The 26041-nt window shown below is 44.6% G+C and overlaps 1 protein-coding gene across 2 annotated transcripts in view; it reads left to right on the forward strand.

Moving 5' to 3' along the window:
• babam2 (BRISC and BRCA1 A complex member 2) overlaps positions 1-26041 on the forward strand; it is a 182361-nt gene that overhangs the window by 138927 nt on the left and 17393 nt on the right. For both annotated transcript variants that reach the window (XM_033020560.1, XM_033020559.1), the window contains exons 8-10: positions 701-800; positions 1719-1789; positions 10739-10821. In XM_033020560.1, coding sequence (XP_032876451.1) covers positions 701-800; positions 1719-1789; positions 10739-10821 — 254 coding nt within the window. The remainder of the gene's footprint in view (positions 1-700; positions 801-1718; positions 1790-10738; positions 10822-26041) is intronic.

The raw sequence follows: 26041 nt of genomic DNA on the forward strand, positions 1-26041 counted from the left end.
GAGGGGGAGAACAAGGGAGGACCTGGCTCGGAGGTACTTTGTAGCTTTATCAGTGCCCTTTAAGTGGTGACTATTTGCATACCTTGCGTATGCAAGCAAATAATTTCACTGTGACTTGTCACATGTGACAATAAAGTATTCTTTATTTCATTCATTCATTGCATGAATGAATGCATCACTGCAACTTGTTTTCTGGACAATTTGGGCCATTATGCCTGGTGTGGAAATATCAAACAAAGATGGCGATATTGTTTTAAAATGCCACGTCTTTACTGCATATTAAAATGTCTTCATATACTTCAAAATAGTAGCTTTTATGAACTAGAAATACTTTGGCTTCTGTGCAGAGAGAACAATATAAACATTGCGCTGAAAATTCAACAATTGCATGTCTCCGATCAATGGTTGACACAAAATGCTGGAGTAACTCAACGGGTCAGGCAGCGTCTCTGGAGAGAAGGAATGGGCGACTTTTCGGGTCGAGACCCTTCTTCAGACTCTCCAATGGTTCTCCAATCATTGGATCTACAACCACCAATGATTCCAGTTTGTGCTCCAGTGTCAAAGCATTTAAGGCATTAATTTTGGTGTGAAAATTCCGTAGTTGTAGATTGATTTATCCTATTCTATTGTTAGTTCACAATGCGCCCTGCTTGTTTTGATCATTTTAATCAGCACTTTTCTTCTCGCCCATTTACAGTGCGCTTGGAGGGAACTCAGCTCTCCACATCCCACCATTCCCCAGCGGTGGCTGTCTCATTGATTACGTGCCTCAAGTTTGCCAATTACTCACCAACAAGGTAACAGCATTTCAGTGCACCATTCAATTGAATTCTAGTTCTTAATGTAGATGGAAAGTGGACCAATTAAAGGGCCTGACCCACTTTCACAACCTAATTCACGACCTATTTTACTCGTGGACATTTATCATCATGCTAGAAAAACGCCCCAACCTACTTGATGCCTATCAAATTCGTGGTAAGTACGTAGAATGTATGTAGCCGGTACGTCAAAGCTCGGGACCTCTCTTAGCGGCTCGTAACGCTAACGGCAGGTACTCGGGAAACGCGGTAAGCTCGTGAAGATTTTTCAACATGTTGAAAAATGTCCATGAGAGCCCCGACCGAGTACCTGCGAGTGGCTATTACTGTAATTCTCCGAGTTTGAATCAGGGGAAACTCGGGAGAACTCTTGAATTAGCTTGTGCAGTGGGACAGGCCCTTAAGAGTCTTGTACCACCGAACATAATGGATAGGGAACTTAAGTTTGGTTTAGAGAAACAGGCCCAACAGCCCATCTAGTCCATGCTGACCATCGATCACCCATTCACTATAATTCTATGTCATTTCTCCTTCTCAACCACTTCCTTCCATAGGGGTAATTTGAGGCCAATTAACCTAAAATAACATACTTTGTGTTTGGAATGTGAAAGGGGGGGAGGGGGGGCAGAAACCAGAGCACCTGGAGGAAACCCCCGCGGTCACAAGGTGGATGTGCAAACTCTACACACAGAATGCACCCTAGGTCAGGATCAAACCAGGGTTTCTGTAGTTGTGAGGCAGCAGCTCGATCAGCTGCACCACCGTAGACAGTGACACTGTGGACTGTTAATATTTTATTTGAAATAATGGAACCCAGATTATAATTTGTGTCCACATTTGGCATGACATTTTATGAACTTTTAATGTATACTTGATTTTTGTTTTATTTAACCCAAGGTACAGTACATCATTCAAGGCTACCACAGGAGAAGAGAGTACATCGCAGCCTTTTTGAGTCACTTTGGAACGTAAGTTAACGTTCAGATAACCTTGATAGTTTCTATAGAATAATCAAAGATTTCACAGACTTGTGAAAAGATTTATACAAATAACAGCCCAAAGCGAGAAGTAATTTCAGTTTTGTTTCAATTACTCCAAATCAGACGTTCTGATCAAAAAATGTCGCTTAGAGGACCTGATGTAATGTTGTCATCTATCTCCCTGTGTCTGCAATCTTGGATTATTCTTACTGCAGACTTCTTTTTTACTCCACTTTTTAATCTTTGAAAATATACACAGACATCCATCCAACGTCTAAGAAATATGTAGACAGGTGCATGGATGGGATAGATTTAGAGGTTTGTGTCTGAGGAAGGACCCATTCCTGTCCCGCTATGTTACTCCAGCATTTTGAGGGGTCTATCTTTGGTGTAAACCAGCATCTGCAGTTCCTTCCTACACATTATGTCTATCTTAGGTTTAGAGGGAAATAGGCCAAACACAGGCAGGTGGGACTAGTGTAGGTGGGGCATGGACTACTTGGGCCGAAGATCCTGTTTCCAAGCTGCATGACTCTATGACTCTAAAGGAGCAGATGTAAGAAGTGCATTGTAAGGAGGGAGAGATTGATCAGCCATGATTGAATGACGGAGTAGACTTGATGGGCCGAATGGCCTAATTCTGCTGCTATCACATCACCTTATTGTTATTCGGCAGAGTCCTAGCACTCAATGTCTGTGCACGCCAAATGTGATTTTCATGTCAAAAATACATTGCCAAAATATTTAATTATTGCTACCTGGTCTCGTGCTCTTGTGTTCTAACTTTCTGCTGTTGAATTTTGAGGAATTTCAATATTTTAGAAAAATTGGTTTATTATAAATGTAATTGATTATTTTTGGTTGAGTTTATTGAAATCCCCAAAAGAATTTTGTCCAAAGATTTCCACAAAATACCCAAAGGAGAAGGGATAACACAATGGCACATCTGGTAGAGCCAGAGCCTCACAGCTCCAGAGACCCAGAGACCATCCTGACTGTGTGGAGTTTGCACGTTCTTTTCGTGACGCGCGAGCTTCCTCACACACCCAAAAGACAAGGTTTGTAAGTTAATTGGCCTATGTAAAATTGCCCCCCTAGTGCGCAGGAAGTGGATACAAATATGGGATAACATAGAGCTAATGTGAATAAATGGATTCAGTAGGCCGAAGGGCCTGTTTCCATGCTGTTAACTTTCAGTCAAGATGTGATGACATTCTCTTGGATTTCTAGGGAGGGAGATGCAATATTTAGTATGGGAGGAACTGGGCTGGGCACAATTCTAGACTTCTCCCACGGGCCTTATGTAGTTGAATAATGAGCTTCAGGGCAGTATTCGGGGAAAAGCAGAGTTATGCTGGTCCTTACTAATCCACTGCGCCACCCAAAAAAATAATTTAAATTCACCTGCAAAAAAAAAAGATTTCCAGTAACTGCAGTTTAAGAACACTCAGCCGGTCCGGCGGCAACTGTGGGAAAATAAACAGTTTAGCTTAGTTTAGAGATACAGCGCGGAAATGGACCCTTCAGCCCACCGAGTCCGCATCGACCAGCGATCCCCGCGCATTAACACTCTCCTACACTAAGGACAAATTTTACATTGATACCAAGCCAATTAACCCAACAAACCTGGACGTCTTTGGAGTGTAGAAGGAAACCAAAGTTCTCGGTGAAAACCCACGCAGGTCACGGGAAGAACGTGCAAACTCCGTACAGACAGCACTCGTGGTCGGGATCGAACCTAGGTCTCCGGCGCTGTAAGGTAGCAACTCTACCGTTGCTCCACCGTGCCACCCATAATGTTGCAGGCAGTGGTTCATTTAATATTTCTGGGCTCTTGTTGAGCACAAAATGACTATTGTTTGATGATGATCTATTACGCTTTATGATATGTAATTAACTGATACACAGTTAACCATTTTATGTTGTATTTGTGGTATTGGTCCCACATTGAACTGATGCCAAAGGTGCTAGAAAATGAGCATGACCAGTGTAGACTGAGAACTGCATCTCTTGTCTGAGTTATGCATTTAATACAAAACTAAAACTAAATTAGAAATCACAATGGGCTTAAATTAGTGCACGCGAAAAAAAATCAAAAGTCTAGAAAACAGGAATTAAAATGTTGGAACAATTCACAATATTATTTTTTGTTATAATTCAAGATGCTAGTCTTTGTGGGGATAGGTTAATAGAAATGTTATGATCATTACATGGTTTAGTTCAGTTTAGAGATACAGTAAAAACAGGCTCTTCGGCCCATCGAGTCCATGCCGATCAGCGATCCCCTTACACTAACCCTATCCTACACAGTAGGAACAATTCACAATTACCAAAGCCAATTAACCTACAAACCTCTATATCCTTGGAAGGTGGGAGGAAACCGGAGCTCCCGGAGAAATTCCACGAGGTCACAGGGAGAACGTACAAACACTGAACAGACAGGATCGAGCCCGGGTCTCTGCCTTAGGCCAGGCCTAAGGCAGTAACTCAACCGCTGCTCATTGCTATAAAGCTAACGTCTGCTGAAACGTTTGCCATTCTTTTTGAAGTGAGAGCTGAGAGCATAGTAGTACATCTAGGATCATCGAGTCAGACAGCACTGACTGTTCAGCCCACCTCTGGCCAATTTACACCAATCCTTTCTTATCCATTCTATTGTCCCGACATTCCCCCAAACCCTCTCACATTCCACCACTCACCTCCACACTCTGGGCGATTTACAGCAGCCATTGGGATGCAGGGTGAAGCTAGAACTTTTGATGGAAATCCCACACGGTGATACGGACAACATGCAAGCTCCAAACAGACAGCACAAGACGTCAGAATTGAACCTGGGTTGCAGGGGGTTTGAGGCGGCAGGGTCTCTACCAGCGATTGGCAGCCCCGCCAACAGTCTGTGTGTTATTTTGTCTTTTTTTTATTTTTAGTGTGTGTTAAAAGTCTGTGTAAATGTTCTATGTGGGGGAAGTTTGTTTTATGTGGGGGGAGGGGGTGGGGGAAACTTTTTTTCAGTTATTTACCTTGCCGGAGATGCGATTGTTTTCCGGGTCGCATTTCTGGTTGCTCTGCGGCCTACCATCGATGGAGTTGGAGGCCACTGACTTTGGGCCTCACCGCGGGGCGTGGACTTACATCGGAGCCGATCCCTTGCCTGGGATCGCTACAACCACGGCCTGTGGACTTTACCATCAAGGAGCTCGCAGTCTCGGGAGAGGCCGAGTCGGGAGCTCCAACGATGCAGAGGCCGGCACGGGTGAGCTGACATCCCCCCGATGCAAGAGCTGATCGCCCCGATGCGGAGGGCCCAAATGGGAGTCAAGATCGTCCCGTCAACGGAGGTCTCGAGGCCCCCTACTAAGGGAGCTAAGGGAAAAGATTTGAACTTTTTTTTGCCTTCCATCATAGTGAGGAATGTGGAGGAGTCACTGTGGTGGATGTTTATGGTAAAATGTGTTTTGTGTGTTCCGTTGCTTTTTATTTGTATGACTGCATGGCAAATGAAATTCCTCGTATGTTGCAAAACATACTTCGCTAATAAAGTATTATTGTGATATTGAGCCTTCCTCCAGAACCATCAAAGAGGAGGAATCGTGCAAAAACAGGAAATGATGGAAGCACTCAGCAAGGCTAGCTACTTCCAAGGGGAGAGAAGCATTTATAAATCAGAGCATTGAGTATAGAAGTTGGGGTGTAATGTTAAAATTGTACAAGGCATTGGTGAGACCAATTCTGGAGTATGGTGTACAATTTTGGTCGCCTAATTATAGGAAGGAGGTCAACAAAATAGAGAGAATACAGAGGAGATTTACTAGAATGTTGCCTGGGTTTCGGCAACTAAGTTACAGAGAAAGGTTGAACAAGTTAGGGCTTTATTCTTTGGAGCGCAGAAGGTTAAGGGGGGACTTGATAGAGGTCTTTAAAATGATGAGAGGGATAGCCAGAGTTGACGTGGATAAGCTTTTCCCACTGAGAGTAGGGAAGATTCAAACAAGGGGACATAACTTGAGAATTAAGGGACAGAAGTTTAGGGGTAACATGAGGGGGAACTTCTTTACTCAGAGAGTGGTAGCTGTGTGGAATGAGCTTCCTGTGAAGGTGGTGGAGGCAGGTTCGTTTTTATCATTTAAAAATAAATTGGATAGTTATATGGACGGGAAAGGAATGGAGGGTTATGGTGTGAGCGCAGGTATATGGGACTAGGGGAGAATACATGTTCGGCACGGACTACAAGGGTCGAGATGGCCTGTTTCCGTGCTGTAATTGTTATATGGTTATAAGCAGTCAATTTTTCAGTTCAAGCCACTTCATTAGATCTTGCTGAGAAAGTAACCCTGGACTTCCACTAATCGCCCACCTATTCTTACTGTCTGCTTTACTCTCCCATATCGTGCCAATAATTCCCTCATTATCTCAAATAACCCTCTCATTTTCCGTCTGGGCACATTGCAACGCTTGGGATTTAGTGTGCAATTAATAATTTAAGTAACTACTTTTCTTTCTCTACAAATATATACCTATATCTTTCTATTTCTTTTTTTTTTTAATCTTCTGAATCCAGCTGCAGCTTTTTCAATTAATTATTAATTTGATCACTTTGGTCTGCATCCTATCTTTAGACTTTAGAGATACAGCGCTGTAGCAGGCCCTTTGGCCCACCGAGTCCGCACCAACAGCGACCACCCTGTATGCTAGCACTATCCTTCACACTAGGAACAATTTACAATTAACAGAAGCCAATTAACCTACAAACCTGTGCGTCTTTGGAATGTGGGAGGAAACCGGAGCACCCGGAGAAAATAAACATGTGTTGTATTTAACGTGTGTTCGGGTCGCATCATTACATGGTGTCAGAAGTGGGATACGAACCCACGCCTCCACTTGGAGACCAGACACCATGTAATGATGCGACCCGAACACACGTTAAGACACAACACATGTTTATTAAATCACTTACAGCACAGGATCTGCAGTATGTTACAGCTCCGAGCTGCTACATCTACTACCTAGTGTAGGCGAGCTCTTGATATTATAAAACATGTACTAGGCGGAGCTACTACTAACAAGCACTATAATTGGCTAACATACAATAGCTAATCTACAGGGAGAAAGTACAAACTCCGTACAGACAGCACCCATAGTCAGGATCGAACCTGAGTCTCTGGAGCTCTAAAGAGAGCAACTCTACTGCTGCTCGACTGTGCCGCCCATACTATCACAGACATTCGCTCAGTCCACCTACCCCGCCCCATCTCTGCAACTGAGCACACTTGTTTTTCCAGTTCTGAGGAAACATTGACTTTGCTTCCCCCAGCTCCTGTCTCGCCCACTGATCACTTCACCTACTGAGTGTTTACAGCATTTTCTGTATTTGCTTCAGCCTTCCACCTTCAAGAAAGAAAATCACTGCTGCATATTCCCACTTGCCAGCTCTTAATCCAATATCTCATGAGTTATGGCCTCGGCTATATTTAAAATATGGGGAGAGGTTTACCTCAAACACCTTTTTCGGCATTGAGTTCCGGATTGCGACCACATCTAAAAATTGAACGTTTTTTCTCCTTGATTTCCCTTCTGCCAATTACTACAAATCTATGTTAGTTTCTTATGTTTCGATAAATGTAGATTCTTCACCATTTTACCTAGATCACTTTGATCGTTTCTTAGCCTCCTGTGTACCAGATGCCAATTTGTAAAAAAAACCTAGTGGTCTAGTTGATGCTTATTTCCCAAACAGCAAAAATATTGCTGCCCACTTTGACCATCTGGATTGCAAAAGAAAATCTTAAAATTCATTAGACAACATTTCCTGTGTGCATTGGTTGTTTTGAAATTGTAAGCCCACACGTTGGTCTAGAAAGCTGATTCTGTGGTAATTTCTTTCCCCAACACTGAGCAGACGATTTTTTTTCCTGGATTGGAACATGATTGCAGTGGTTTGTGGGTTGGTTTGAGTCACTCAGGAAACTTGACCAGTTGGACTTCGTAGCTGTACAAATCAGCCTTCTTATTTAACGATGTCATTCCTTGCTTAATGTTCTTTCGTTGCATTATTAGGATACATTAGCTCACGCGGTTCCAAGGTTGAGTATCTTCGGGCACTCCCAATACAAAGGGCAGCTTGGGTAGGAAGGAACTGCAGATAGACACAAAAAGCTGAAGAAAAGAAATACACGACATTTCGGGTCGAGACCCTTCCTCAGACTGAGCCAGGGGAACGGGAAACAAGAGATGTAGACAACGTAGAGAGATATAGAACAAATGAATGAAAGATATGCAAAAAAGCAACGATGATAAAGGAAACAGGCCATTTTAGATTAGATTAGATTTCCTTTATTGTCATTCAGACCTTTCGGTCTGAACGAAATGCTGTTGCCTGCAGCCATACATGTAATAATAACAACACACAATAAACACAAATTAACATCCACCACAGTGAGTTCACCAAACACCTCCTCACTGTGATGGAGGCAAAAGTCTTAGAGTTACTGTCTCTTCCCTCCTCTTCTCCCTCTGCGCCGAGGCGATACCCCACCGGGCGATGGTAAGTCAGTCCCGCGGTTCAAGCTCCGCGGCCCGGGGGTGGTCGAAGCTGCCGCCCTCCAGTCCAGCGGACGCAGCTGTTGCAACGGGAGCTCCGGAAAACAGGCACCAGCCTGTGACCTGCGAGCTCCCGACATTGTCCTCCACTGGCCCGCGGCCGAGCCCCGGATCCAGGTCGCCGCCTCAGCCGCCGGAGCACCGTCTCCGCCCCGCACCGGGCCGCCCACACGGCAGCGTCTCAGCCCCGCACCGGGCTGCCCCCACGGGAGCACCTTCCAGCCGGTAGCCGGTCCGCCCTCACCGGAGCGCCTTCCAGCCGGTAGCCAGGCCACCCACACGGCAGCGTCTCAGCCCCGCACCGGGCTGCCCCCACGGGAGCGCCTTCCAGCCGGGATCCAGGCCACCCACACGGGAGCGCCTTCCAGCCGGTAGCCGTGCCGCCCACACGGGAGTGTCTCAGCCCCGCGCCGTCCACCCTCACCGGAGCGCCGAGTCGTGCCGCTGCCCGGACGTCGCCACAGCTCGAAGACGGCCAGCCTCGCGTTGGTAAGTCCTGGCTGGCTCTACCTCCGGACCCTCGAGGTCGGTCGCAGGTTGGAGGCCGCCTGCTCCGCCATTAGGCCTCAGCGCAGACGGGGGAAGAGAAGGGGGATACGACAAAAAAGTCGCATTCCCCCGAAGGGAGAGACAGAAAGCCCTGTTTCACCCCCCCACACACATAACACCACCTAATAACCAAAAAATTTACTAAACTAGACCAAAAAAAAACAACACAAAAAAGTAAAAACAGGCAGACTGCAGGCGAGCCGCAGCCATATCACAGCGCCGCCACTTCTTAGCTGTGACCAAGGTGAAAACTAATAGGGCGGCACGGTGGTGCTCTCTGTACGGAGTTTGTACGTTCTCCCCGTGACCTGCGTGGGTTTTCTCCGAGATCTTCGGTTTCCTCCCACACTCCAAAGACATACAGGTTTGTAGATTAATTGGCTTGGTAAATTTGAAAAAAATGTCCCTAGTGGGTATAGGATAGTGTTAATGTGCGGGGATCGCTGGTTGGCACGGACCCGGTGGGCCGAAAGGGCCTATTTCCGCACTATCTCTAAACTACAGACAATGAGACACAACAAGACGACTTTGAAGCTGTTACGTCTTGGGTGGGGGAGGAATGGAAGAGCTACTTGAAGTTAGAGAAATCAATATTCCTACCACTGGGTTGTCAGCTGGCCAAGCGAAATAAGAGATGCTGGTCACTGCAGATCCTGGTTTACACCGAAGATAGACGCAAAATGCTAGAGTAACTCAGCGGATCAGACAGCATCTCTGGAGAAAAGAAATGGGTGACGTTTCGGGTCGAGACTACTAACGTGCTTTAAAAGTTCTCATCAGGTTATGTATTTACTGGCTATCCTTCTAGACTTTACCTCACTTCCAGCCTCACAACATTCCGACCCTTCCCCTCAGTCACTCTTCCACCAGCCACCTAACTATCAATTCCTCGTTGGCCAAGTTATAGACCACGAGTATCTGCATTGACTTCTCAACTGCCAGGTCACAGGCCTTTGACTACTTCATAACATGCAAGAGTCATTTAGTGTGGAAACAGGCCCTTGTGCTCAACTTCCCCACGCCAACCAACATACCCCATCTACATTAGTCCCACCTGTCCATGCTTGGCCCATATCCCTCTCAACCTTTCCTATCCTTGTACCTGTCCAAATATCTTTAAAATGCTGCCTCAACTACTAGTTATTCAGTAGCACCCAGCAACATCGACCTCAGGAACTGGTGAACACAACATTTATTGCCACCTGTGCTGCAATCAATGATTAGTGAATGCGATGAAATCTTTCGGTATAGAAAATAGGTGCAGGAGGAGGCCATTCGGCCCTTCGAACCAGCACCGCCATTCATTGTGATCATGGCTGATCAGCCCCAATCAATAACCCGTGCCTGCCTTCTCCCCATATCCCTTGACTCCACTAGGCCCCAGAGCTCTATCTAACTCTCTCTTAAATCCATCCAGTGATTTGACCTCCACTGCCCTCTGTGGCAGGGAATTCCACAAATTCACAACTCTCTGGGTGAAAAAGGTTTTTCTCACCTCAGTCTTAATTGGCCTCCCCTTTATTCTAAGACTGTGGCCCCTGGTTCTGGACTCGCACAACATTGGGAAAATGTTTCCTGCATCTAACTTGTCCAGTCCTTTTATAATTTTATATGGTTCTATAAGATGCCCCCTCATCCTTCTAAACTCCAGTGAATACAAGCTTTTTGAAATCGAGTAAAGAAGATTTTTGTTGCTTTTTGAATGTCCCTTACTATGTAAGTGTTGCTAATCCCTAAACTACGTTAGTGTTGTTTCGATTAGTTCATACTAATTTTCCTTTTCTTTTCCAGAGGTGTTGTCGAATATGATGCTGAAGGATTTACCAAACTCACATTATTATTAATATGGAAGGACTTTTGCTTTTTAGTTCATAGTAAGTAAGTTTTCATTTAAAATCAAAATCTCACGAAATAGAGTATTTTGGATTTCTGTGGTAAGCCTTTGCAGTTCATGTCATTGAGTTTGAGGTTCTATTGACGTTTGTTAAATTATATTGTTCTTATTATGTTCTCCTTTTTACAATATCTTATTTTTATATTGTATGGAAGCTCTTGTTCAGCATTGTGTTGGTCATTGTTTCCTCATGATTCATTGCAATGCTGATGCGATGCCTGGACATTTTCTTCAATTACAACATGGACATCTCTAGGTATTAGACATGATAAACTTAAATTGGCTTGACTTTTGTTATAGTAACGTGGAAAGCAAAAAAAAAACAATTGCAGTTGTTAAAATGTAAAACAAAAACGGAAATACTGGAGGACTTGGCAGGTCAAGCAGTATCTGGAAAGAAAAACCGCTCCATATTTTGGGTCATTGACACGTCCCAAGAATGTAGTAGCATGTTAAATTCTAACATGAAGCCAAGAAGATGCATGAGCATTCCGAGGGATGGTCCTGTGAAATATTCTTCCGTTTAGTTTAGTTGAGAGATACAGTTCGGAAACAGGACCTTCGGTTCACCGAGTCCCCGCCTACCAGCAATCACCCTGTACACGAACACTATGAGGAAAATTCACAGTTTTTACCAAAGCCAATTAATGTACAAACCTGTATGGTTTTGAAGTATGGAAAGAAGAGGCAATAGCCTCAGAATTAAAGGATGCTCGTTTAGGATGGAGATGAGGACGGTGGAGGCCTGTTCTCTGGATTCAAGAGAGAGCTTGATAGGGCTCTTTAAGATAGCGGAGTCAGGGGATATGGGGAGAAGGCAGGAACGGGGTACTGATTGAGGATGATCAGCCATGATCACATTGAATAGCAGTGCTGGCTCGAAGTGCCGAATGGCCTACACCTATTGTCTATTGCACCTATTGGCTATTGTCTATTGAGGAGGAATTTCTTTAGTCAGAGGGTGGTGAATCTGGAATTCTTTGTCACAGAAGGCTGTGGAGGCCAAGTCCATGGATATTTTTAAGGCAGAGATAGATAGATTCTTGATTAGTATGGATGTCAGAAGGCAGGAGAATGGGGTTAGGAGGGAGAGATAAATCAGCCATGATTGAACGGCGGAGTAGACAATGGGCCGAATGGCCTATGCTCCTATCACTTATAACCGTATGGCCTTAAGCATGAGCACCCGGAGAAAATCCACATGGTCACAGGGAGAAGGTACAAGCTTTGTATAGACAATGCCTGTGGTCAGAATCGAACTCTGGTCCCGGATGCTGTAAGGTAGCAACCCTACCGCCGTGCCAATTGCTTAGATTTGTTGATTATCTTAATGTTCCAAACATGCTAATGATGTGTCACAGCATTGCTTTCTAATGGAATCCATTTTTTGCTTTGGAGGGTTTAGATGCCATTAGAATGATTTGTTATCTACCATTTCTGTTCCGTCCCGCTCCTCCAGTGTTCTTTCCCTTTCATTGCTGCAAAACAATGATTGTCAATCTAAGTATAAAATTCTACAGTCCTAATTCGGAAAAAAATGAAATTTAAAAAATTCAAATTCTCGTCCGTATATTTTAATGTTTAATGTTTGCATGCTAAATATTACCAATTGTTTAACTTTGTCCAAATACAGTATTACCTGTTTTAGTAGTTTCTGCTTATAACAGAACATGGAGCTAAAATGGCGGCTGCACAGTGGTAGAGTTGCTGCCTTGCAACCCTAGAGACCCAGTTAGACCATAACTACGGATGCTGTTTGTATGGAGTTTGTACTTTCTCCATGTGACGGCATGGGTTGTCTCCAGGTGCTCGGGTTTCCTCCCACATTCCAAAGACGTACAGGTTCGTAGGTAATTTAGCTTCCGTAATTTATAAATTGTCCCGAGTGTGTAGGATAGTTTAGCATACGGAGGGGGGTGACCACTTGGTGGGCTGAAGGGCCTGTTTCCGCACACTGTATCTCTAAAGTCAAAAGTAATGTCCAAACCCTGGTCAGCATGACCATTTTTTGTAGTTGAAGGTGTGAAATTCTAGCTCTCCTGAAAATGTGTACTTAAATGATGCTGTGCAGGAGTACATCAGTCTTGTCTACTTTGCATGCGAGTAAGTAAGTAAGTTTATTGGCCAAGTATTCACGTACAAGGAATTTGCCTTGGTGCTCCGCCCGCAAGTAACTACATGACATACAGTGACAGTTACGAATGACTCAGAAAACACTAAACATTAATAATAATAAAACATTAATGATACAACACCATATATCAAGCATGTGAACCAACAAAATACCAGATCAAAGGGAGGCTACAGATTTTTGGCTTTTGAGTAGAGCAACTACTCGTGGATAAAAGCTGTTTTTATGTCTGGCTGTGGCAGCTTTGACAGTCCGGAGTCGCCTTCCAGAGGGAAGTGATTCAAAGAGTTTGTGGCCAGGGTGAGGGGTCAGAGATGATCTTGCCCGCTCGCTTCCTGGCCCTTGCAGTGTACAGTTCATCAATGGAGGGAAGGTTGCAGCCAATAACCTTCTCTGCTGATCGGACGATTCGCTGCAGCCTCCAGGTGTCGTGCTTGGTGGCTGAGCCAAACCAGACCATGATGGAGAAGGTGAGGACAGACTCTACGATGGCCGTGAAGAATTGGACCATCATTGCCTGTGGCAGATTGTGCTTCCTCAGCTGCCGCAGGAAGTACATCCTCTGTTGTGCCGGTGCAAGACTCCGTGCTGAATCTTTTCACCTTGATCTCCCACTGTTGCAGATGATGGACATCAATAAAGAAAAGTGATTTGCGGTCTGAAGGAGGGTCACCCATTCCTTCGCTCCATAGATGCTCCTCACTCGCTGAGTTTCTCCAGCATTTTTGTCTACCTTCGATTGTTCCAGCATCTGCAGTTCCTTCTTAAACATGGGGTCAGAACTGGTCATTTGAGTGTGGTTGGGTGGGTGGAGGTTGATTATAGGTGGGGAATGCTGCACAGGTGGTGAGAAGATTGCAAGTGTAGGATCATACTACAATTAGAGAGCAGATAAGTCTAGGAGTTGGACATGGTGAGCGAGTTGGGATGGTCGGGAACAAAATTGCGGAGATGGGATTGCAGCGGCAGTCTATGGATCAGCAAGGATTAGAGAACTGTGGAAGTAATCAATTATAAAGAAACTGAAGATAGACAGAAAATGCTGGAGTAACTCAGCGGGACAGGCAGCATCTCTGGATAGAAGGAATAGGTGGCGTTTTGGGTCGAGACACTTCTTCAGACTGAGAGTCATGGGAGAGGGAGACACAGAGATAAGGAAGTGCAAGGTGTGAAAACGAGACATCAATAGGATGCGATCAAGGAGAATGTAGAATTGTTAACTGGGAGAAGGTGACAACGAAGCATAGAGAGATAACATTTAATCAGGGGCACAGTCAGACTGGTCGGAGAACTAGGATGGGGGGAGGGATGGAGAGAGAGAGAGGGAAAGCAAGGGTTACTTGAAGTTAGAGAAGTCAATATTCATTTCACTCAGGTGTAAGCTGCCCAATCAAAATATGAGGTGGTGGAACTTCTTGAAAAACGACATACCAGCAATGGCTCAGCTAAAACTAATGCAGGCGCACCATTTGTTCCCCTATGGACAATATAACTACACTCGCATCAGAACGAATGCTGCAAGCCATTTAATATCCCACTGTGTACCCAGTGACCCTTCAGTGTACTCATGAAGTATGCACTGATGACCCACACCCACGTTCTAATGGTACGCCACTGGCCCACAAGATTCCCAATCACATTTTACAATCTTGTTTTGCAATAAAACACATCATAACATCTACGTGGTACACAAGAGTACTTCCAGACCTGCGTATTTCAAAATAGATTCATTGTCATTACAAACTCCTTAGAGTTTTATTTAGAATTATTTTAAAGTGATTTGAAGGTGACATTTTAGTCTAAACTGCCAATGCTTCAGGAACAGGAATGTGTTTATTGTATAGACTTTGTTTATAACATAGCCAACAGTATGAAACAGTGCTGAATATCCCAGTATCTCGTGAGCACCTGCAGAATTCCTATGTGAGTTTGTACATGTCTGCTTCAAGGATTTACATATTTGAAGTGCACTGCCTTTTTAAAAAGCTGCTTGAACATTGGACTGCACACTGTTTTCCTTCAGTCAATGAGCATTTCTGCATTGATTATAGCATTTTTTCTCCACCCAAGATGTTAGGTTTTTTCATGTCGATATCTCAAATGCTAACCACTTTGCTGGGTCAACTTATTCTCAATGTGGAAAATAATTTCTCAAGAGAATTACCAAGGCCTCTAATCTGTTTCTTTTCAAATAAAAAGCTATACTTAATCGCAACGTAAGATGTACCACAGCGGGACAGGCAGCATCTCTGGAGAGTAGGAATGGGTGAAGTTTCGGGTCGAGACACTTCTTCAGACTGAAGAAGGGCCTCAACCCGAAACTTCACCCATTCCTTCTCTCCAGAGATGCTGTCTGTCCTGCTGAGTTACTCCAGCTTTTTGTGTCTATCTTTGGTTTAAACCAGCATCTAAAGTTCCTTCCTTTCTATAAGACGTACCACTATGTACACTAAGAATATAAATGCAGGCCAACTTAAGTTTGTTCCACCATACAATAAGATCTCTGGGTAGAGTTGCTGCCTTACAGCGCCAGAGACCCGGGTTTGATCCTGACTATGGGTGCTGTCTGCACGGAGTTTGTAAGTTCTCCCTGTGACCGCGTGGTGCTTTGGTTTCCTCCCACACTCCAAAGACCTGCAGATTAGTAGGTTAATTGGCTTCGGTAAAAATTGTAAAATTGTCCCTTGTGTGTAGGATAGTGTAGTGTGCGGGGATTGCTGGCCGACATGGGCTCGATGGACCGAAAAGCCTGTATTGTCATGCTTCATTAAAGGACTTTTGAAGCTGTCTGGCGTCCAGCCTTTTCCTGACCTTGTCCAGGCCACTACAATATATTAAATAAGTCCGTCTTCGCAGTTCTCTGGGTTAGAGAAGTCCAACAGTTTATAACCCTTTGAGAGAAGTCATCTTTCGTCATCTCAGTCTGGGATGGGTGACTCCTTATTCTGAATATGTGCTTCCTGCTTCTAAATGCTGTGATTCTTTGATTAGTACGAGTGTCAGGGGTTATGGATCAGCAATGATTGAATGGCGGAGTAAACTTGATGGGCCGAATGGCCTAATTCTGCTCCAAGAAATTAAATTGACTTCTTGTAAATTCTCCCATACATTTTGCCCGCATTCTTCAAGCTCGTAGGAAGAATAAAATATGAGTGGCTACATTATGTATTGCATTTTTTTTTAATAATCGGAAGTGTTAAGGTCTTTATTCAATGAAATGACAGATCTGTAGTAGTGTATGTAGTACGATTATGACGGGTTTCCATAGTAAGCAGACATTACAGACTCATGGAGAAATTGACGTATTAAGAGTTCTCAGGAATGAAACCCTTAACATAGCCCATGACAACTGTTGCATTATAAATGCCGTCTGGATTACAGATAATCAGAGGAAGTGAAAATTAAAATGAAATGCAAAACAGAGCATATGAAAAAAGATTGGGTGCCAAAAAGTGAATCAAGAAGTATTTTGTGGGCATACTTTGTGGGAATAATATTTCCCATATTTTGTGGGAATAATACATGGATGTGAAGCATATTTAGGCCAAAAATTGGAGTTTTCACAAATTCTGAGGGGAAAAAGTACTAAATGGATATTTTACCTTTGTCTTCACCAAATAAAGGGTTACTTCCAAATATTAGAACATTAAACAGTACAGCACAAGAGCACGCCCTACGGCCCTTGGTATCTGTGCCAGACATGAGACCAAGACCAGCTCTTATCTACTCGCACATAATTCATATCACTCCATAATGAAGGAGATAGTTGAGGTACTAAATACGTGAAAACTAATAGCTTGGAAGTTTTGGAAAATTTGGCTGGACTTAAAGTAGGTCAGTCACCAGGACAAGAAGGCACGCTTCGAGCCATAGAGACAGACAGCATGGAATCAGGCCCTTCGGCCCAACTTGTCCACACCAGCCAACGTACCCCATCGACACGAGTCCCACCTGCCTGTGTTTGGCCCATATCACTAAACCGGATGCTTCAGAACATTTTGAAGAAAGTACAACAAAAAATTGCAGAGGCATTGTCCATAACCTTCTGATGCTCTTTGGATAAGGAGGTGGTGTCATTGAGGAGTAGTAAATGGTACTTCTTTGTTACTTCTTTGTTCAAAGAGAAAGTAAGGATAATCCAGCAATCAAGGCCCATCTATTTAACTTCAGCGGTGAAAAACATCGTTCCAGGAGATGATTGACATACGTAAAGAGAAATGGCTTAATAGCTTAATTAAGGAGTTGCTCAGGGCATTGTGATAGAAATGTTGATGAGTAACAGACACAAGGAAGTGGGGATGTAGCAGTCAATGTCATCTGTGAGAGACAAGAAACTGCAGATAGATACAAAACTCTGGAGTAACTCAGCGGGACAGGCAGCATCTCTGGAGAGATGGAATGGGTGACGTTTTGGGTCTCGACCCGAAACCTCACCCATTAGAGTCTGAAGAAGGGTCTCGACGCGAAACATCACCCATTCCTTCTCTCCAGAGATACTGCCTGTCCCGCTGAGTTACTCCAGTATTTTGTGTCTACCTGCAGTGGAATGGAGCAGCTGGGCTTGTACACTCTGGAGTTTAGAAGGATGAGAGGGGATCTTAATGAAACATAAGATTGTTAAGGGTTTGGACACGCTAGAGGCAGGAAACATGTTCCCGATGTTGGGGGAGTCCAGAACCAGGGGCCACAGTTTACGAATAAGGGGTAAGCCATTTAGAACGGAGACGAGGAAACCTTTTTCTCACAGAGAGTTGTGAGTCTGTGGAATTATCTGCCTCAGGTGGAGGCCGGTTCTCTGGATACTTTCAAGAGAAAGCTAGATAGGGCTCTTGAAGATAGCGGAGCCAGGGGATATGGGGAGAAGGCAGGAACGGGGAACTGATTGGGGATGACAAACCATGATCACATTGAATGGCAGTGCTGGCTCGAAGGGCCGAATGGCCTGCTCCTGCACCTATTGTCTATTCTGTCTATCTTTGGTTCAAACCAGCATCTGCAGTTCCCTCCTACACAAGGAACTGCAGATGCTGGGTTACAACAGCTTCAGTCTGATGAGGGGTCTTGACCTGATCTCCAGAGATGCGATCTGACCTGCTGAGTTACTCCAGCACTTTGTGTCAGTGACAGCTAATAAACCAGCTCATTCAAAATTGTGATCTGGAACGCCTCTACCTCCGACGAGGTTCAGTATCTCGACGGAAACTCTCTTGAACTTGTAAAGGTATACAGTGGAGAACATAATGACCGGTTGCATCACAGCCTGGTTCAGCATCTCGAATGCCCAGAAACGAAGAAGACTACAGAAACGGGTGGACACTGCCCAGGCCATCATGGCTACTGACCTCCTCACCTCTAAAAGGCAGCCAGCATCGTCAGAGACCCACACTACCCTGACCACACACTCATTTCACCCCTGCCATCGGGAAGAAGGTACAGGAGCCTGGTTTGGGTCATATGACCCACAAATCCAACCTCCGCAGTTTTGGGGACAGAGCCTTCACCAGGGCAGCTCCCAGCCCTGGAACTCCCTCCCCCAACTGATCCGCAATTCCGTGTCCCTCATCATCTTCCAGTCCCGCCTCAAGACCCATCTCTTCACCTCTACCTATCCTTAGCCCCACGTCCCCCTCCCTTTTCATCTGTGCTTGAATTGCCTCATATTGTGTTTTGAATTGAATTCTGTCTTTAATTTGTGTACTAGTCATGTCTCTACTATTTATTTCATTCCGCATGCATGTTTTTCCTCTACTTGTAAGGTGTCCTTGAGACTCTTGAAAGGCGCCCATAAATAAAAATTATTATTATTATTATATGACAACATATCACACTTGACTCTTGAATGCAGTAGAAAAGCTACCTTGAATTAAGGTCACCTATACCCAGCCAATTAACCTACAAACCTGTACGTCTTTGGAGCGTGCGAGGAAACCGGCGATCCCAAAGAAAACCCACAAAGGTCACCAGGAGAACGTACATACTCCGTACCGACAAGACCTGTAGTCAGGATCGAGGCTCGGTCTCTGGCGCTGTAATGGGCTTGTCCCACTTAGGCTATTTTTTACGCGACTGTCATTGTCGTATCAGGTCGCCGTTAAACCAGCGACTGGACCCCCCCCCCCCCCACGACATAAAATTTGAAATTGTCCATAAATGAACCATAATTTTAACAACAAAAAAAGACCGAAGTCAGCACCGGCGACAACCTACGTCACCTGGTGGCAACCTTCGTTAACCTGGCGACAACCTACATCAGGAGAAATCAAACTGCGCTCATTGGCGTCAAGCCCACAGTCGCCGAAAAATGTTCAGCATGTTGAAAATCCAGCGGCGACCAAAAAGACGGTACGACTCTGGGCGACTGAGGAGACTACTCACGACCATACAGGCGACACCCGGGCAACAGTCTAGTCGCCTGTAGTCGCCTAAAAAATTGACCAAGTGGGGCAGGACCATAAGACAGCAAACCAAAAGTGGCTGACTCTTGCTTCTATTTCCAATGGCCTTGAAGGAACATATCAATTACATATCCACAGTGCATAGACACAGAAGTATGGAACACCCTCTCGCAGCGCACAATACTTCTTTGCAGACTTATTGTGTGGCCAACAGTACTATCCACACAATGTAAAATATCACATTCAGTAAGCCCAACGTTTTTTTATTGTTTGTGTGTTTTTTCACCCTCACCTTGTGTGAATTGTGAATTGTCCCTAGTGTGGGTAGGATAGTGTTAGTGCGTGGAGATCGCTGTTTGGCGCGGACTCTGGGCCGAAGGGCCTGTATCTCTAAACTAAACAAAAAAAATTATTGAGCTGTTCCACCATTCAAAACCATGGTGACCTGAAAACCATTCCACCAGAAAACCATTTGTCCACTTCACCTCCATAATCGTGCATTTCCTACGTCTTTTCCTCATCGCCATGAATTTACCCTGGAGACTGATGGGCCTGTCCCACTTAGGCGACTGCAGGAGACTATGCAGTCGCCACATGTTCGCGGGTGGTTGCCGGGGAGTCGCCTTCATGGTCGTGAGGAGTTCCCGCATTCTGGGAACTAGTCGCGGCCTCATTATGGTCGCCGCGAATTTTTCAACATGTTGAAAAATTAGCGGCGACTAGAATGAAACTGCCATGGAGAGTAGCGAGAATTCTCGTGCCATAGGTGGGTTGCCAGCAGGTCCTAGTGGGTTGCCAGCACGTCGAAGGTTCTCGTAGGTTGCAGCCGGTGTTGACTGGTGACTTTCATTGGCTCATTGGGAAAAAAGGTAAGCAGTAGTTTTCAGAACCAAGGATAACTGACCGGTAATGTCAAATGTCCACCGAGCTTCGCAGCCGTGTATCACTGGCTTATTAAATATTGTCTGCACTCCTTCTCTCCCCTCTTCTCCCCCTCTTTTAAAGACTTTCTGTTCATCGCGGTGCGTGTGTATCACCTTGGCTTTGCACCGTGTGAATTTTTTAGACAGCACTCCCCCAGCTTGCCCTGTCGCCCTGCATAATGGGTTAGTGAAGGAAGCGATGTGTGTGTGTGTGTGTTCCACTCTAACAGTCGCTGTTTCAGTTTCCAGTTTTTCAGGCGACTGGCGGCAACTTGACAGTCGCCGGCAGTCCGCTGAAAAATCGCCTAAGTGGGACAGGCCTCCAGGACACTAAATAGAGAATTCTACAGAAGTAAATGCTCGGTGCTGAGAAATGTCTTTGTATCTCTGTCCTAAGTAGCTGACTCTTTATTTTGTGCTGGGCGGACCTTTTGAGCAACTGTCACATTCCTTATTGATACTTGTTCATCCACATCACAGCTCATTGCATTTATTCCCGGAAATTTCATTGGATTCTTGAATAGTCGTAATTTAAGTGGAATGGTTTGGGGAGTTTGTGACTTCAGTAGTAAACAGTAAGTTGACTCACAACTAATCATGTCATGAAATTGAATTTCAACACTAAGGGCAGGCTGGTGCCGGGGATTGCAATAGGAATTTGCATCACTCAGCTCCAGGAGTTCTTTGCGATATTAGCTGCAGACAGCCCTTGTTTTCATGGCTGTCCAGCCCAAAATACAATTCCTCCGGCCATTCAGTGACACAATTTAATTATATGGGAGCTGTCAAGAGTAATATGAAGTTGCAGTTCGTCTGTTTTGCTCCCTAGTTTCAACCTTTTTGCAGTGCTGGTAATTCAAAGAAATTACCTGCTTTGTTTATGACTGTTGTTTAGCTCACTTTATCTGGGCATTTAAGTTAATTTATGGTGTAGAATTCTCCTTATTTGCATTCTGTGGTGCTTCAGACTAGTTAGAATATACTTGTGGAGAGCGAGAGAGATCCATCTGTATGATACTAACTCTTCCATTTACATTCACCTTCCCCCCCACCCCCCAGTTGAACAAGATTGGGAGAGTGTTTACAAATGTATTTTATGGCTATCTAAGCCAATTACGTAATGAATGGTTAGGTCTCTCAACCTATCTGTACAGGGCAAGGTGGTAATGGGCATTCTTTTCAATCTAAAATGTCCACATAGCATTATGCAAAGGAAATGTGCAGTCCATCTCCAAAAAGAAAAAGGTCCTCTTGCAGGGCCCTGGGGAGTGTTGCAGAGCATCGGGATCTGGGAGTGCAGATACATTGTTCCCTGAAAGTGGCGTCACAGGTAAATAGGGTGGTCAAGAAGCCTTTCCGTACATTGGCCCTTATCAGTCGGGGTTTTGAGTGTAGTAGTTGGGATAAACACAGAATGCTGGAGCAACTCAGCAGGACAGGCAGCATCTCTGGATGGAATGAATGGGTAACGTTTCGGGTCGCGACCCTTCTTCATACTGAGACGGTCTGCCTGAAGAAGGGTCTCGACCCGAAACGTCACCCATTCCTATCCAGAGATGCTGCCTGTCCTGCTGAGTTATTCCAGCATTTTGTGTCTATATCTTGATTGAATGAAGTGTAAACCAGCATCTTCAGTGCAAACCAGCATCTACAGTTCCTTCCTACACATAGAAGTTGGGATGTTATGTTATCGTTGTACAGGATGTTGGTGAGCCCACATTAAGAGTATTGTGTTCAGTTTTGGCCACCCTCCTAAGGAAAGGCTGGTGTTAAGCTGGAAAGAGTGCAGAGAAGATTTACAAGGATGTTGCCAGGACCTGAACTATAGGGAGAGGTTGGGCAGACTCGGACTTATTCATTGGAGCGCAGGAGGCTAAGGAGTAATCATAAAGGTCGATAAAATCCTGAGGGGTATATTTAGGATGAACGCACAGAGTCTTTTACCCAGAGTAGGGGAATCAAGAACCAGAGGACATAGGTTTAAGGTGACGGGGGAAAAGGTTTAATAGGAACCTGAGGGGTTACTTTATGCACACAATGGGTAGTAAAAGGGCCTTTTCACGGGGCGAGTTGACGCAAGATGTCACCAGAGTGAAGAGGTCGTGGTCCAGCACGAGTCTCGCACGATATAACGGCAGTAGATAAAGAGTTCCCACGGTACTCGGCATTTATGTTATTCGTGCGAGTGCCTTGGCCGTTTCCCGAGCTGTCGCGTTAAATCTTGAATGAACATCGTGAACTACACGTGACACAAATGAATAATTTGGGACCTCTGCTGAAGAAGACTGACACTGTAATGAGAAAAGCACTGGAACCAGGGTTGCGCATAGCAATCACCCTCCGCTACTTGGCCTCAGGCGATTCTTATACTGCGACTTTTTTACTTTGCAGCTGCAGGGCAGACAGACAGACTTATAAGAGAAATTTAAGTTAACTGCAAACACAGCACTTTTACATCAATAGCAATGTATGTTTTTAAATCTTGGATAACATTAAATGGTTCTCCTCTTGATGAACTTATATATCGTTATATAAACTCACATGAGCACTCGGGAAACTCGGCAGCCTTCGTCTCCAGCAGGTTCCTTTTTCTCTCCCTGTTTCTATAATCCTCTCTGGATTTATCGTACAGAATCTCGTTAAATTGGAACCATTCTACAAGTTCCCCCTCTTGTTCCCTGGTGAAGTTATATGACTTTACCTTCTGCCATCTTCCCTTTACGTCTGTAGAGGCTATTCCTACAACGGCTACTGGGGAGGCAATCTGAATTGCACCTTGCTCACCCTCTCCCTGCTCCAAGGAGCCCACAGGCAGTGTTATCTGTGGCATCTCCTGTTGCCTCTCCACCTGTCTCTCTTGCTGCGTCTCCTCCTCATTCTCCTGCATGGCAAAAACATCTCTGACCCGCTTTACCCCCTTCCTTTGAGATTTTCTGGGAGCCATCTCTGCAAGTGTTCCTGTTAAAAAGATTATCCAACAATGACAATTAGGTGGGACGTCCTCGAAGGACACATGTTCCCATGTGTCCTTTTGAGACCACCTTTTTTAGTCACCCTCTGTCCCCTCTGTCCAGCTTCCGGGTTTACCGTTCGCAGGAGTTCCCACGCGCTATATCTCTAAAATCTGAAGTTATGTAATGTCTAAAGGAACTGCAGACGCTGGTTAATGCTGGTTAATATGCACAGAAGGACACAAAATGTTGGTGTAACTCAGCAGGTAAGTCAGATCTGGGAAGAAAAGCATAAAAAGCTGGAGTAAGTCAGCGGGTCAGGCATCATCTCTGGAGAAAAAGAATAGGTGACGATTCGAATCGGAGCCCTTCTTCAGACATCCTAATCGGAATTGAGTCTGAAGATGTGTCTCGTCCCGAAACATCAGCTTTTTTTCTCCAGAGATGCTGCTTGACTCGCTGAGTTACTCCAGCTTTTTGTGTCTGTCTTCGGTTTAAACCAGCATGTGCAGTTCACTCCTTACACGGGTCTCTGCACAACATTGATTGGTAGCGTTCCGGACCCCTGGACCCGAGGACTCCGACCTGTATCTCTCAAAGAAGTACATATGAAAAATATCTCACGGACCATAAAAATGCGTAACCTTTCAGTAAAGTCCCTTTTAAAGTCCCTTTTAAAGATTATAGTTATTTTCTTGAATCTCATTAACATAACTCATGAATAAGTTGATGTCCATATGCGGATGTAAATCTTTATTTTTATTTATTTTTTAAATTCAATCCCACTGAAGATAATTTGTAATCACCTTCTGTCCCCTCTGTCCAGCTTCCGGGTTCACCGTTCGCAGGAGTTCCCACGGTACCCGCAAGAGTTATTACGGATATCGCACGGATATCGCACTGGCCACTACGTTCATATAATGTTGCAATACTCAACCACAAGTGTACAAGTCACTCTTGGAGAAATTCAAATTTTCTTTAATTTTCTCCCGAGTGACCAAGTTACACGATGACCTGCCGTTAGCGCTACGGTGGTCCACGGTGGTCCACGAATGCCGCACTGTTATCGCACGAGGTTCCCACGATGTTGAACTCTGGTTAACTCTTGCGTCAAGTCGCCCCGTGTAAAGGTGCCATAAGTATATAGAACAAACTGAGGGAAGAGGTAGTTGAGGTAGTCACTGTAACAAAATTGAAACAGCACTTGGACAAGTACATGGATAGGAAAGGTTTAGAGGGATATTTTTTCCTCAAAGCATCGTTCCTTAACATACATTGTGGTATTTAAATCTGTATGCATGGACTTCAGAATCCTGCACAAAATTCAATCCAGGAATGATATTGCTCCATGTGCTGTGATCACAACAAATGTATTGTGAGCAGTATTGATAACATTGAGCGCTGGAGACAATAAAAGGTGGACAGGTTCATTACAGCAAAGGTTTACCCCACATTCCCGAGGATGTGTTGAGCTTGTTAACCTTCTCGGTTTCCTGGTCCTCCAAAAATATTCCAAATGGAATTTAAACTGGAGGTGGTGGAGGGTGGACTTAAGCAAAAAAGGGTTCTTGGGAAAAAAGAGCTACGTTACATTTAGTTGCGTCTGGTTGGGTAACTATGGTAGGGTGAAGACTATTGCATGCTTTAATTGTGCGAGGGAAGAATGAATTGCTGTACACATCTGTCTTGGTAGCTGGTATCTTAAATTGGATCGAATGCCCTCGTCTGCTCCTAATTGGTTTGGGTTTGGTTAAGGTTGGTGAATTTTATGTTGTCACTGGTGCAGTGTCACCCCACATGGTTGAGAGTTGGTCCCATTACATCATAGTTATTGGCATTGCTACACTCAAACTGAAGAAAAATAAACATCAGGGAAACTACAGGGTGGGATAAAATATGCCCCAATTTAGGTATTTTATCTACATTTGGTTGGTGGGGGAGAAAATGAAGCAAACGTGATGAAAATCGTCAATAATCTGAACTTGTATAAGCAGAACACGCGACAGTGTTCCAATTGTGGTTTAGTTTTGTGTATTATTATCACGTGTAGAAGTACAGTGAAAAGCTTTTTGTTGCGTGCTACCCAGTCAATGAAAAGACTACACATGATTACAACTAACTGGAGTAACTCAGCGGGACAGGCAGCATCATTGGACAAAAGGAATGAGTGGTTATTCAAGTCAAGGCCCTTATTCTGATTGAGGGTCTCGATCCAAAACGTCACCCACTCCTTCTCTCCAGAGATGCTGCCTGTCCCGCATTTTGTGTCTATCTTCGGTTTAAACCAGCATCTGCAGTCCCTTCCTACACATGATTACAATCAAGCCGTCCACAGTGTAGAGATTCAGGTAAAAGGGTATCTTTGAAGCAAATCTCCGTTAATCTGATACTCTCGGATTTTGGTGATGGTAGACTGGTAGATTTTCTGGACATTTGGATGTTATTGGATGATATTCAGCCCAGCACTTTTTGAATTCACTATTTTGTACATGCTGCAGAATAGTAAAATAAAATTTCCTGCAGGCTTATTAAGTTCAAAGGGAGAATGGGAACCCTTGGGCCCTTGTGGGTTTCATGAGAGCATAGAAATGGGTTCCCAGTGAGTTTGCAATAGCAAGGAACTGCAGATGCAGGTTAGTGCACAAAAGGACTGGAGTAACTCAGCGGATCAGGCTGCAGCTCTGGAGAACATGGACAGGTGACGTTTTGGATCTTGACCTATTCCCTTTTTGAGTCAAGATATCACGTGCCCATGTTCTCCAGCGATTCTGCCTGACCCACTGAGTTACTCCAGCATTCT

Source organism: Amblyraja radiata, chromosome 5, assembly GCF_010909765.2.
Source record: "Amblyraja radiata isolate CabotCenter1 chromosome 5, sAmbRad1.1.pri, whole genome shotgun sequence".
Taxonomy (NCBI): Eukaryota; Metazoa; Chordata; class Chondrichthyes; order Rajiformes; family Rajidae; genus Amblyraja; species Amblyraja radiata.